Source organism: Chanodichthys erythropterus, chromosome 12 (assembly GCF_024489055.1).
Source record: "Chanodichthys erythropterus isolate Z2021 chromosome 12, ASM2448905v1, whole genome shotgun sequence".
Classification (NCBI taxonomy): domain Eukaryota; kingdom Metazoa; phylum Chordata; class Actinopteri; order Cypriniformes; family Xenocyprididae; genus Chanodichthys; species Chanodichthys erythropterus.
In genome coordinates, this window is record NC_090232.1 from 34,528,729 (window position 1) to 34,543,436 (window position 14,708).

At 38.0% G+C, this 14,708-nt stretch overlaps 2 protein-coding genes across 8 annotated transcripts in view; one reads left to right on the plus strand and one right to left on the minus strand.

Moving 5' to 3' along the window:
• The window catches only part of tcirg1a (T cell immune regulator 1, ATPase H+ transporting V0 subunit a3a), a 30,504-nt gene extending 16,791 nt beyond the window's left edge, over positions 1-13,713 (plus strand). The window contains exons 18-22 of one of the 2 annotated variants that reach the window (XM_067404054.1): positions 1,608-1,700; positions 1,876-1,996; positions 2,087-2,258; positions 4,123-4,209; positions 13,302-13,713. In XM_067404054.1, the coding sequence (XP_067260155.1) occupies positions 1,608-1,700; positions 1,876-1,996; positions 2,087-2,258; positions 4,123-4,209; positions 13,302-13,314 (486 nt within the window). In that variant the 3' untranslated portion in view covers positions 13,315-13,713. The remainder of the gene's footprint in view (positions 1-1,607; positions 1,701-1,875; positions 1,997-2,086; positions 2,259-4,122; positions 4,210-13,301) is intronic. The other variant, XM_067404055.1, reaches the window with a different exon arrangement.
• kdm2aa (lysine (K)-specific demethylase 2Aa) overlaps positions 5,400-14,708 on the minus strand; it is a 32,576-nt gene continuing 23,267 nt past the window's right edge. For 2 of the 6 annotated variants that reach the window (XM_067404048.1, XM_067404050.1), the window contains exons 16-23: positions 14,523-14,609; positions 14,087-14,245; positions 13,724-13,750; positions 11,450-12,600; positions 9,647-9,810; positions 9,359-9,505; positions 9,038-9,253; positions 5,402-6,637 (exon numbers count right to left, since the gene is read on the minus strand). In XM_067404048.1, coding sequence (XP_067260149.1) covers positions 6,456-6,637; positions 9,038-9,253; positions 9,359-9,505; positions 9,647-9,810; positions 11,450-12,600; positions 13,724-13,750; positions 14,087-14,245; positions 14,523-14,609 — 2,133 coding nt within the window. In that variant the 3' untranslated portion in view covers positions 5,402-6,455. Of the gene's footprint in view, positions 6,638-9,037; positions 9,254-9,358; positions 9,506-9,646; positions 9,811-11,449; positions 12,601-13,723; positions 13,751-14,086; positions 14,246-14,522; positions 14,610-14,708 lie in introns of all 6 variants that reach the window. The other 4 variants (XM_067404052.1, XM_067404051.1, XM_067404047.1 and 1 more) reach the window with 4 other exon arrangements.

Genomic DNA, 14,708 nt, shown 5'->3' on the forward strand with positions numbered 1-14,708 from the left:
TTGACTTTTAAAGGTGCAATATGTAATATTTTTGCAGCAAAATATCCAAAAACCACTAGGCCAGTGTTATATATTTTGTTCACTTGAGTACTTACAATATCCCAAATGTTTCCAACTATTTGTAAATCGTGAGAAAATTGCAATTTTAACCAAGGCTCCGGGACGTGTGAGGAGTCGCCTGTCAATTGCGTCATACCTGCGTTACCCTCAGTTTCTGGTTTTATTTTGTAAAAATCATGGAAACACCAAAGACGCTTTAATATATTACATGTTTTAATAGACAAGGGAACAACTGTTTTGATATATTTATAGACAGAAAATGAATTGTTGTTCTATAGCTCAACACTTTAGTCTTATTGTTTAAATCTAATTTTCTTGATTTATTTTCGAGTACCATGCTTTACCATGCCTCAGAGAAAAACACTATTTTGTGAAGTAGCTAACAGCATAATCATATGCAGCTTTATTTTTAGTAACAGTAATACACATTTTAAAATGAACTGCATGCCTTTTATCAACACAAGCCATCCAGCATTTAATATGATATTCTAAAATCGATCTATCTTACTTCAGTGTGTCTTAAACAAGTGTCTCACAGCAGCCGCCGAGTAAACGCACAGAGTAACGGTATAACATCATTTTCAACACAGTCAAATGTATCTAATATGATAAACAGAGCTGCGTTATCTCATACTCATGACCGGAAAAGCGGTAGTGGCGCCAGCGACTGCGGTATAATAAAAGTTCTGCTGCTCGTGTGTTGCTCAACCGCTCCAGCGGCTTCGTTCAGCTCCCACAACACTCGGTCCTGCTCTGCTTCACACTACAGTAACATTAATAATCGCATCCATGAACATGATTTCTTCCCGAGTCCAATCCCTATTCTTTTGCACCGTCCGTTGAGGTGGAGACCACATGTCCCAAGATTCCGCTCTCAAACTTGGCACCTTTGTTTTGAATAGGCTTCTAGCGACCTCTAGCGGACAAAATTATTACATATTGCACCTTTAAGCAAACACTTTTTTCCCATTATTTTGAACTCAAGACATGCTCACTTCAAAAACAGACACTGCAAAAACTGTAATCAAGGCAAATTCTAACAAACTGAAACATAGTATGCATAAAATATTCGTAATATTATGCTTTCCATTAATGGATAAAATATATTTGTAAAGAAAATGGTTATTATCAGTGGATGTGAGCATACCCTAAATTGTAGAAAGACTCATATTAGAATGATTTCTGAAGGATCATGTGACACTGAAGACTGGAATAATGACTGCTGAAAATACAGCTTTTCCATCACAGGAATAAATGACATTTTAAAATAAATTAATAAAAAAATATATTTATTTTAAATTGTAATAATATTTTACTGTATTTTTGATCAAATGCAGCCCTGGTGAGAATAATTCTTACCAACTCTAAATTTTTAAACAGTAGTGTAAAAAATATATATTTTTTTTTGTCTGGTTGGTCTGCTCATGTGTATATTCTGGAACAAAAAAGACCAGGTGACTTACCAATGAGGCATGTGCCTCTTTTAGATAAAATACCAGTGTTCTCCCATACGGTGTCTGATGAAAGGTCTTGACCCTGTTTTTCAGTTACAGGAGGAGCAGCACCCCCTAGTCACAGACACCAGCTCTATAAACGCTCAACTAGGAGACCTAGAGGGAGGAGGAGGAACAGAGGAACAGGTAAGAAAAAGACAAAATTTAAACACCATTCCTCAAATGAAGTTAAACATTAGAAGCCAAAGAGAGAGGTGAAAGGGTAACATTCAGGTAGATTCAGAGCTGAAAGCATTCATTTTCCATTCTTCAATAGCATAACTACTAAAATACAGCATGCTTGTCTTTTTGACCTTTACAGGAATTTGATTGGATAGAGGTTTTTATGCACCAGGCCATCCACACCATAGAGTACTGCCTGGGCTGCATCTCCAACACTGCATCATACCTTCGTCTTTGGGCCCTCAGCCTCGCGCATGCACGTATGCAAATACTCACAAGCACCCATACATATTCACTTATAGCTGCAATTGTCTATTGTAGATGCTTAGTTCTGTATTTGTGTGCGTTAGAGCTGTCTGAGGTTCTCTGGGTGATGGTGATGAGAATTTCACTCTCGTGGCAAGGCTATGTGGGATCTGTGGTGTTGTCAATCATCTTCTCCATCTTCGCCATGCTCACCGTCTCTATCCTGCTCGTCATGGAGGGGCTGTCAGCCTTCCTGCATGCCCTGCGTCTGCACTGGTGAGAAAACAAAATGGACAAGTGGTTCTCATTTAGGGGTCGGGACCCACTAGGGCAGTGGTATTCCAATGGCGGGTTTCTACAGTTTAAAGTGAGCAGCGCATCAAAACAGTGGAGGGGTTTACACCACAAGCGCTCGGGGTTGTTTACAGTAATGATCTTTTAATCATTTTTATCTAGAGCCAAACACGTTGCTTTTCTCTCCCGCTAAAGACGTAAAGCGCCACATTAAGAGCTGCAGATGACGCGGTTATTTTAAAAACAGTAGCAGAAACATGGTGAGCAGCAAAATAGACACTTTTGCTAAAACGCTGCAGAAAACGAGAATATCAATTATTTATCTGTCATACAGATGACTCAGACCGTTTAACTAAACCATGTTTGTGACTAGTTCGTTTTTTTTCCCCATATATTAAACATTATTAATCAGCATATTAAAGGGTTAGTTCACTCAAAAATGAAAATTCTGTCATTTATTACTTACCCTCTTGCCACATCCGTAAGACCTTCGCTAATCTTCAGAACACAAATTAAGATATTTTATATGTAATCCGATGGCTCAGTGAGGTCTCCATAGCCAGCAATGACATTTCCTCTCTCAAGATCCATTAATGTACTAAAAACATATTTAAATCAGTTCATGTGAGTACAGTGGTTCAATATTAATATTATAAAGTGAGAATATTTTTGGAGCGCCAAAAAAACAAAATAACGACTTATTTAGTGATGGCCGATTTCAAAACACTGCCTTAGGAAGATTCCGAGCACAGATGAATCAGTGTATCGAATCTGCTGTTCGGAGCGCCAAAGTCATGTGATTTCAGCCGTTGGCAGTTTGACACGCGATCCGAATCATGATTCGACACACTGATTCATTATGCTCTGATGCTTCATGAAGCAGTGTTTTGAAATCGGCCATCACTAAATAAGTCATTATTTTGTTTTTTTTGGCGCTCCAAAAATATTCTCGTCGCTTTATAATATTAATATTTAACCACTGTACTCACATGAACCGATTTAAATATGTTTTTAGTACCTTTATGGATCTTGAGAGAGGAAGTGTCATTGCTACCTATGAAGGCCTCACTGAGCCATCGGATTTCAACTAAAATATCTTAATTTGTGTTCCGAAGATTAACGAAGGTCTTACGGGTGTGAAACAACATGAGGGTGAGTAATAAATGACAGAATTTTCATTTCTCTGTGAACTAACCCTTTAAGAGCATATCATAATAAACAATGTTATAATTTGGAAAATTATTTAAAGACAAAAAAAACTTTGAAATGACTAGTTAACTTTGTTTTGTCGTCGTGATGAGAGCTTTTATTATGTACATTGTATTTATTTTATTTATTTAAGAGGTATACAGACAGATTATAGACTAACAGCCCAGTCTATAATTTTGTATAAGGGCTACCCACATGCCACAGCCCTGCGGGGGGCGAGTGTATTGGTGTGTGTGACTGATTGATAAGAAGGGCGTGGGGTCGTTAGTCTCTCTAATCAGATGATCCCACCCTTCATTTAATAGTTGTTAATCACTGTTAACACCTGCTATAAACCCTAATTACACCATATGAGTACATCTAAGTGGTAAAAACAAACAAAAAGTTAGTAGATTATGATGCACATTAAATGATAATCAAATGAGGCAATAACTCAGAGCTGAAATCGTATGATCCTTGTGTTGTTGTCTATTTAAACATTTCAATATGATAAACTGGTTTTTGCCATGCAAATATGAAAATTATACTTCAAATGAAGCTGATCCCTGAAGAATCAACCACTAGTTGTGTGAATTTTAGAAGGGTGTGTGTGTGTGTGATAGAGAGAGAAACATTTTTAATTTCCCATTTGATGCAGGGTGGAGTTTCAGAACAAGTTCTACAGTGGATCTGGATACAAGTTCAACCCTTTCTCCTTTGCATCAATTCAGCACCTAGAGGAAATGTAAATATCCCCTGTAAAACTGGTTTTATACTTCATTTTGAAGCTGAATGTGTTATCACATGGTAGTAAAGAAGGGTGATTTGACCCTAAAATGAAAATTCTGTCATCTACACACCTTCATGTTGTTCTCAAATATGTATGACTTTGTTTTGTGGAAAACAAAATTGGATGATTTGAAGAATATACACTGGTCTCTTTCTCATTCAATGACAGCATGTCAGGGGCAGACATGATCCAAAATTTTCATTCTTGGGTGAACTATCCCTTTAACAATAAATACTTTTTTTTTTTTTGAGAACTCTTGTCTCAGGATTTGTTTTATAAGCTTGCAGAGGTTTAATGAGGAGCACAATACTAATAAAGGTTTTTGTAACTAAGAAATGAGAATATTGGCATTTTTCAAAATCATGATTATTCACAACCCCTCGCATCAAGTTTTACTTTTTTCTTTGTCTAAATGCAAAAGAAAACTTTAGAATAAGGAAGGTAAGACACTCTCACCTGGAAGGCGCTGTGCAGTGTTAATAGATTTAATTTGAAAGAAAGAATAAATCCCTAGAGCTATAAAGTAATATATTAGCCATATATCAACTGATATTTTGAGATAAAAGTTTATACATTGAATGCGATGTATTGGATAAAAGGCATACATGTAAATGTACAATTGTGTACATTTTATTTGTGATCATTTGTGCATGTGTAAAGAAGAATCCAAAAGTCTATGACAACCAGTGAATATGCTTTCATTTTCTTTCCTTAATACAAAATCTTGTATGCTTCAAATGGATGCAAGGAAATCTGACCTTTTGTACAAAGGAGGTCACATGGTCAAAGTGGCAAATTTACTTATTTGATTAGTGACCTAGAAATAATATTGAATTGAATGAGACAATGTATTTTATATCATAAATGAACACTTTACATTTTTTGACTATATTTCCAGGAATAATATAGCAGATTTTCAACATGGTTTCAGACTTTTGGACCCCACTGTAGATCAGCCACCCTGTTCTCTGACCATTAAAAACCTACATCAGTTGACCAATACTCCATATTCAAAGAAATTTCATATGTGAATTATTGTGGCTCTACTTCGATCTCGAAAAGCTTTTATCATGCATGATAAAACTCTACGAATCAGTGAAAATTGAGTCTGAGCTCAATACACTGATTAAGTAACAATCATGCATTCTGTGATGAAAGGCAGTATGAGCAAAATCAAACACCGTGTTTGCTTTCCATTTTTTATTTTTCCTGCAAAAGAAAAAAAGAAAAGAACATCAATAAAAAAAAAAAAAAAAAAAAAAGTCCTCAGAAAATAATTGCTATTGTGTTGCTACAAGTTGCACTTAAATTATAGCTTTCCAAGGGTAAATGAACAATGTAGCCTAAACTGTGAGCAACCCTTCCCAAGAGCCATTTAAGATGACAGCAAGCAGAAATACAAACCATCAGATGAAAAAACAAATATAAGAGTGATTTTAGTTTGGTACGATTGAGTAAAAACTTAGTGTGGTCGGTTAAGTGTCAACAAACATCCAGCCAGCAAAACCTTCAAAGAGTCTGAACTACCAAAATTTGCATTCAGACAAAAAGTCACAAAGAAAGCGTGAGTGAACAATCTGGATCAATACGCTGAAGCCTTGATGATTCAGATTCATCCTGTGCTGCCACTACATTCTTTGATCAACAAGTTGTAGCGGATGCGAACTATCAGGATGTGCCATGTCTGTCATTTTCTTCCTCCTTGCAGCTTATCATCGACACCAACTCATCTGCGCCAACAGATCCATGCCTAAACGTCAGGGGTCACACCTGGAGTGAATCTCTGATCAAACCTTCACTTCCTCATTCACCAAATCCCACTCGGACTGGATTATGAAGTTCAGTTTCAAGCATATCAGCAACATCTTCTGAAGAAGTCACTTTGGATAAGGCTGAATGCCCAGAGAAGAAGAAAAAGCCACACACTGGATGTGCCTGGATCGGTCTCATGGGTTGTGGGAATAAAATCATCCACTTTACTCATTGAAAACTACCTCTTCCCTTTCAGCCCGTTTTTACCCTGCTTGTAAAAAAGCGGCTGTATCCTTCCACCCGTCTGTTTTCTTCAGCCTCATCCTCCCGTTCAGGCTAGATCGGCCTGTATTGAGTGGGATGGAACACTCGCAAGCTCACCAAGCAGAGCTGTGCAGAGACTGTGTGTGTATGTATGTGTGTGTGTGTGTGTGGTGTATATGCGCACGTTATGATATTCTCTGAATGAGTTTGTCCTCTGTCAGACAGAATAAGGTGCAGTAGGACAGGTCAGAGATGAAGTTTTCACAGCCGTGTCGAGTCACATTCCTACAGCCTCGCAGATCCAACAGAGCCAGAGCCGATAATCGCTTCATATAGGACAGACACGCATCTGTCAACTTATTACAACCTAGAGAGACAGAGAAAAGATCAAACCACCAATCAGTGAGTACCAGACTGATCAAGACTTGGGTAAAACGTGCGCATGTCATTTCTGTGTAATTACTGTTCAGCGCATCTTTTTTTAAATCAAATGAAAGGGTTAGTTCACCCAAAAATGAAAATTATGTCATTTGTTACTCACCCTCATGTCGTTCTACAGCTGTAAGACCTTTGTTCATCTTCCGAGCACAAATTAAGACATTGTTGATGAAATCCGATGGCTCTGTGGGGCCTCTATTGAAAGCAAAGCCATTCAAACTCTCAAGGTCCATCAAGGTAATAAAAACAAATTTGAATCAGTTCATGTGAGTAGTGGTTCTACCTTTATAGAGGTATAAATATATTCTAATATTATAAAGCGAAATTTTTTGTGTGCCAAAAAAACTAAATAACGACTTTTCAATGAAGCTTCTGAGCTTTATGAATCTTTTGTTTTGAAATCAGTGATTCGGATCTCCTTTCAAATGGCTAAACTGCTGAAATCACGTGACTTTGGCGCTCCGATTCACTGATTCGATTCGTAAAGCTCTGAAGCAGTGTTTTGAAATTGGACCATATAGATATTGTTGAAAAGTTTTTTGGGTTTTTTTCGCACACAAAAAGTATTCTTGTCTCTTTATAATAAGATAGAACCACTGAACTCACATGAACTGATTCAAATATGTTTTTAGTACCTTGATGGACCTTGAGAGTTTGAATGGCTTTGCTCTCAATAGAGGCCTCACTGAGCCATTGGATTTCATCAAAAATATCTTAATTTGTGCTCCGAAAATGAACGAAGGTCTTATGGGTGTAGAATGACATGAGGGTGAGTAATTAATGACATTATTTTCATTTTTGGGTGAACTAACCCTTTAATGACTGATTAAATTAAAAGAGAGAGAGAAAATTTATATTGTATATCCATACAGAACAAACATAAAATCTCAAAATAAATCATTCAACTGCAAAACAGGGTACCTGGGGAGTTTTAAAAAATTCAAAACATGTTAATTCAATATATACATTTATTGAAATTTGTTTATGTACAAAAACCTAAATACATACAAATTAGAGGTCAATCGTTATTGGATTTTGCTGATATGATAATGTGTAGAAAGGCAATAAAGAGACTTTGTTTTAACCCAGCAGTTGGGTTAAATGTTTGCCCAATGTGCTGGGCAGTTTTATTTAACCCAACTATTGTTTAAAAATTACTATATGGCTGGCTTACAATTAACCCAAAATGGGTTTGAAATTAAAAAATCAGACATAATTATTAGAGACAATAATAATAAAATTTTATTAATAAGCAATGTAATAAATGTTTACGGTTTAATTATTATTAATTAAACTTATTAATGTTTAATAAATGAACATTTATTAATAAGTGTTCATTTCCAACATATTTTGGGTTCATTTTAAGCAAGCAATACAGTAATTTTTAAACAATAGTTGAGTTAAATAAAACTACCCAGCAGGTTGGGTGAACATTTAACCCAACCGCTAAGTTAAAACAACGTGATCGCTGGGTTTGTCCATTTTCAACTCAACTTGGGTTATTTTTAACCCAGCATTTTTTAGAGTGTAGCAAAATCTATTTACTGAATGTATTGAATGTCTTTCCTTCCTGTGACGGGGTGGCACACAGAAGATAAAAGAAAGTTTACATTGAATCAAATCCCAGATTAGAGTTTACTATAAAACCAAAAAAATACCAAGAAACAAAAAAGTATACATAATGTGTGACTAAAAGGTACGCTATGTAACATTTTTGTTCAAAATGTACAAATTTTATAGGAGTATATCATGAATCCATCTTCCAAACCATGTTTCTGTCTTATCCTGAATCACTACAGTACGCCTATAATAAGTGTTTATATTCAGAATATTCGGGACAACAACCGCTGCAAAGCAGCCCAGAAACTGTGTGACAGAGAGAAGTAGATCCGGCTACAATGTTCTTCTGCAAGATGCATGTAGTCTTGTTTATTAACCGCTAGAGCACCAAAAGTTACAGTATGCCTTTAAATATAAACAAGCCTGAAATACACAGGGACTCTTATTTTGAAATGTGTTTGATGAGGGAGGGAGATAAAATATGAACTCTTTAAACCTTCTACAACATATTACAATGTCATAATTCATCAACAGAACATCATAAGCAATTGCTTGGCATAATGCACGGTATTAACTAATTTAATTAAATTTAAATGAAATATTTATGACTTTTTTGACCTTTATTTTGATCTGAAACTGAATTTAAGACATTAACAAGACTTTGTGCAGCACCAGTCACAAGTAATCTGTCGTGTTGTATTGGCACCACAAGGATAACCTAAACAAAATGTGGGATCAAATATCAAGGGTATTTTCAAAGATCAGGTACCTGAAAGATTGAGCTGTCTGAGTGTGTTGCGAGTGTTGCAGCCAGTAGCGGTGAGCAGGTTGATGGACTGGTCTGTAAGCCCTTGGCAGTGGGACAAATCTAACCGGCGCAGTGAAGGCATATGTCTGACGATCATCTTAAGGGTAGAGTCACTCACATCCAAACCGGACAAGCGCAGTGTGAGCAAACCTCTTAATCGACTGCGACTTTCACTGCCTGTGTGACAGGAGAAAGTAGAGGTGAAAGAGAGGAAGAGTGAATGAGTCACTTCAACTCACACTGTACACACGGTCCCAGTAATAATAAATATAAGTGCCTCACCTGGTTGCACAATAAGGTCTTTTATTTGTGAATCTTTGACGCCCACGGCCCAACACAGGTCAAGTGTTCGCAAGCCCGGACAGCTCTGCGAACTTAACGCTGACACGCATAATGAAGAACAACCTGACATTATTAGATCTTTTAAACCTGTGAGAAACAGAGTGAGAGAGACACTGTATTAGTCTTGATCGTGGTGCACTTGTTATTTTTAAGCAGTTTCCTGTACATATTAAAACAGACAATTTCAGAATTGAGACTGTAAAATGCTGAGATTTGGGTAAACTGTACTTGGGAGGTGATGAATGAGCCAGGCAATCTGTTTCTTTGATACAGGTGTCCAGGAGAGGTCAAGTGTCACAGGTTGTCGTTTAATGACAGCTGACAGACCCTGAGGGCTGAGTGCCCGGCAACGACTCAGATCTATCCGTGTCCATAAGCGCTTATCGCAACACCTGCAGCAGGAGAGGAGAGGATCCACAACAAATGATCAGAGCAAAATCCACCCAGTGATCAAGATAACCATATGAACCAAGTTTCATTTTTTAAATTTTATTTTAATACATATCAGAATGCGTTTTCTAATAATCAACCATTTTTGTTCTGAATGCACAGCCATATTCCAACATTAAATTAAACATTAAACATGAAATTATTTAGCTTGATATAATGCAAAGCAATTTATAAACACTTATATAAACGCAATTTTTGGTACAAACGTTCAGTGGGCTAAATATTTTAGCTTGAATGAATGTGTCTCATCTTCAGTTGTCACAGGTCACATTCACACTTGTTTTTTAAATGGAACCCATTTAATATGACTACGCATTGATTATAATTCTTATTTTATTAAAATTATGAAATTTAAACCAATAAATAATAAAACAATATTAGTTTACTGTAAAATAAAGAAGTATTTAAAGGGATAGTTCATCCAAAAATTACATTTTCGGTGATTAATTACTCAAGCCTTTAGTTTTTGATGAAATCTGAGAGCTTTTTGTCCCTCCATAGACAGATGCACAACTGACACTTTGATGCTTCAAAAGTTCATAAAGAGATGGTAAAACTAATCCATAAGAATCGAACAGTTTAATCCAAATTTTTTAGGCACATGATCGCTTTATATGATGAAAAGATTTAATTTAGGCTTTTATTCACATATATAAACATTGATAAGTGAAAATAAACAGAAGCTCAACTAAATCTGCTTGACATGCGAGAACAAACTTGTGGAAGCTCAAACGTGCTGCGTAACACACGAGAATGATCCTTGCTGGTTCTCACAAGTCAAGCAAACTTGCTTGAGCTCCTGTTTACCACAACTGTTGTGTGAGTTGATGAATGTTTATATGTGAATTATAGCCCAAGTTAAATCTGTTCATCACATAAAGCAATTAAAATCTCTTCATAAAATTTGTACTAAACCACTTCATTCATATGTATTAGTTTTACGATCTAAGTGGTAGTTGCATGGACTGTTAATGGAAGGACAGAAAGCTTTCAGATTTAATCAAAAAGATCTTCATTTGTGTTTTAAATATGAAAAAAGTTAGGAACGTCATTAGGGTGAGTAATTAATGACAGAATTTTCATTTTTGGATGAATTCACCCTTTCATAATAATAATGAATTACAATTATTTTAAACGTCATACCATACAGCTTTCATTCTGGTTGAAATCTACAGCGAACCCTTAAAGCTTTTTATTTATTAACAACAGATTCATAACCTAATCTCATTTCAAATTTGGTTAGATGGTTGCCACATGTTGCATTTTCAAATGCACTTCATAAGCGACCCAAAACTCACAGCGCTTGCAGAGTTGAGTTTTTGTGGAGCAGCATTTACTGTGAACCAATCCAATCAGAGACACTGAAAACACAGGATCATGAGCTGCTTGTGTGTAAAAGGATACAGTGCTGTGCTTCGCTCTGAAACCCGCAGCACATACATATTTATTTAAATCGCACTAAGCCATTTTCTAAGCATAACTAAGTACATTGCGATTTCTGTTTAATTTCTATTAATCATTCAGCCCTAATTGTGAACAGAAAAAAAAAAACTTAAAAAGGAAACGGTGTACTAGACTTACCACTTGTACCAAGCCTTGCAGACTCTCATACACACAGCCAAGTCAGTCCGACCCAAGTAGCGAAACACTGATACCCAAATGTCTTTTTCACAGCCACGCTCGTTTCCTACATCACGGAATGAGGGATGAGAGAGGAGGGAAGGAGGAGAAGAAGTGGTGACAGCTGGAGGAGGTGGTGGTGGAGAAACAGAGGAACGAGAAGACATAGAGGAAGGTGACGCTGTGTCTCTGTCTCGACCATCTTGGTTGGAGTTCCTCCTTGTGTGGCGGCCGGAAGTGTGGCCGCTTTTTGACTGAGAGAGACCGTTTCCTGCAGGTGTCGAGGTGCTGTTCCTGAGTCGGGTCCTGGGTAGCGTTTTGCGCTGGATGAAGCCAGGACCGCTAGGTGTTCGGGGAGACATAGCCGCCTCTAGTTTGGGTACAATGGAGCCCGGGTCACGTTTGGCCTTTGGAGGACGCTGGAGTGTCACAGTCAGGTAAGAATCGTTCAGCAGATCGTCGTTCAAGTCTGAGACAAGTAAGACGGGTGGATCAGGATCAGAGTCTGATTGGTTCTCTCCATCCTCATCATCTTCCTCTCCTCCATCATCCAAATCTTCCATCTCATCATCCTCTCCATCCAAGTCCTGATCCTCACTGTCTTCCTCATCATCGTCATCCTCGTCGTCATCATCATCATCGTAGTCATCACCTCTCCGTCTCCGTCTCCTTGAACGATGCTCCTTATCTGACCGGCCAAGGTGCCTCTCTTCATCACTGTCATCCTCATCATCATCTTCCTCATCATCATCGTCGTCGTCGTCATCGTCATCATCATCATCCTCTGTTTCATAACGTCGTCGCCTCATATGGGATCCTCCTCGTAACCTAACCCGACCCCTACTCTCCCCTCTTGCCCCGAGTCCTCGTCTCATTTTCAGTGAACTTGTTGCCAAACTGCCTCCCCCTCGACTCCCTCGATGCGAGGAGCCTCTCCAAACACCTCGCCTGCCAGCTCCATAACCTCGGCGGGACGAAGAGACCCCACCCCGGACCGATGACATCTTGCCACTATCTCCATCGTCATCGCTGCCTGAATCATCATCGTGTTCCATTCCGTGTCGCCGGTAGATCTTAGCCACGCGAGGATCAAGAGATGAAGATTTGCGTTTCTGAACGAAAGAAAAGACTATGTAAGAGACAAAATAAATAAAAACAATTCAAAACCATCTTTTCACAATCTCCAATAAACGACAGACAGGAAGTTATTCATTTCCAATGGAAAGAGTATGAGAGCTGCTTGGAGTCCCAATCATGTGCACATGCAGAATTTTTAATTTCGATGGGCTGGACCATATGCGACTGTCCACCAAATGTGATGTATTCTAATCAAAACTAATATCAGGGTAACACTATACTTTGATAATATATCACACTGTACTACCTCTATTTTAAAAATATAATTCAGCATATAATACAACTAAAAATAAAAATAATCAATTAGACTTTACTGCAAATGTGCAGCTTTAAAGTTTGCATTCTTTTAATTCAGCTAATTAAATGTCATGCTGTGACGTATCAGTCTTCTATTGGTCGCACATCTTCACGAATTTGCAGGTCTGAGTTCACCAAACTGTGGAACACAGCGAAATTTGCATGAGCTTGCCTTTCCTGTCTCCCGTATAAATGGAGGTCTATGTAAATAAAAATCTGAGAATTAGCTATATTTATACAGTAAAATGTTATTCTTTAAACATTGCTTCTGTAAAATAGGCAGTTATAAATAATTATGTGCAAAATAATTATTTTATAATTACTACATCAATATTTATATTGATTCGCCCTAGAAAACCTACTATTTTTTTTCTTTCAGATGTGGTGAATAAGCAGAGGATGACAGCTGCTTCACGACCAATATGAAAGTTTTGTGCAACTGCCACTAGGGGGGGGGGTGAAATGCGACAATCGTACGAGAATGATGGTGGGAAGGTGGCTTATGGGACCATTTCATACAAAAATTTATGATTTATTTTTCCCAATGCTAGGCACCTACTGAACCACCACCCAGAAATTGGGCCTAAAAACGTGCAAAACAACAGCAAACACTTTTTAAAAATTATAATATTCATCATGACAAAAGTCTACTACTTGTCATATAAGCAACACATCAGTATAAAATTATTTAAATGTTACTAAATTTCCCCAAGTTTTACATTGAGTTTAACGTTATTTTCATTAGAAATTTAAAAATTATTCAAGCACTGATAAACAATATTACAAAAAAAAGAAACTTACATGTGTTTTACCACCCTCCAATTTTAGCTGCAAAACAGAATAACAGCATACTGTGGTTACTATGAATTTGAAAAGAAACAAGAACAGTGATGAACACATCAGGACCACTGAATGGAATCACACAAGCTGCAAACACGGCTGATTCTGAAACCCTCAGTCAGTCAGAGCAGTGATTGGGCACGATGATGATGAACACAGCAGGGTGGGCCGAAGAGAGAGCGAGAAGACACACAAAAAGGTGGAACAAATTAGAGGGAATTTACTACAAGAGGTAGAGAGAGCAGAGAAGAGAATACAGAATGCTGCAGATCAGAGCGGCTGTGCATGCGGCAGCAGTGGCGTGAGTAAGGCGGAGCCTCTCACCCTCTTCCTGAGCCGCTGCTCAGGGGCTGCTGCCCGTTTCAGGAGCGACCCGTGAGAGAGAGAAGAGGGGGGCCGCCCGACCCCGTGCCATGCCCCGCCCTCGCCCCCACGCCCCCCTGACCCATCCTGTGCAGTGATGTCATCACCGCTGCCTGATGACTGGCACACAGGAAAACAGGCGTTACTGTTACACACGCACAACGGAGTGTGTACAACACAGTAAGCTCTCGGCATGCATTTTTCTACATGGTGTGAATGAGTGTGTATATATGCAAGCCTGCATAAGCTAGCAGCATTAGAACAACTCAAAGCTTTCTTCATTTCAAAGGCCTGAATGTGTGTTCAAAGAAGAGGGGGAGAAACCCTCATTAAAAAAAAAAAAGAAAGATGTACATCTGGGTGTGGGTGAATGTTTGTGCTTATAAAAATGTGTTACCTCAGAATCTGTGTCTTTGCCGAAAACACATTTGGGACACTCCCAGCAACTCGGAAGGTCTTTGTTCACCACTCCCTCACCAGATGTCTACAGAGAAAGAATGTTATTTCAACAGTAAAACTACTGAACTATCCCACAAAGTAAGGACAATGAAATCAGCAATGACAATACAACATAACAATACAA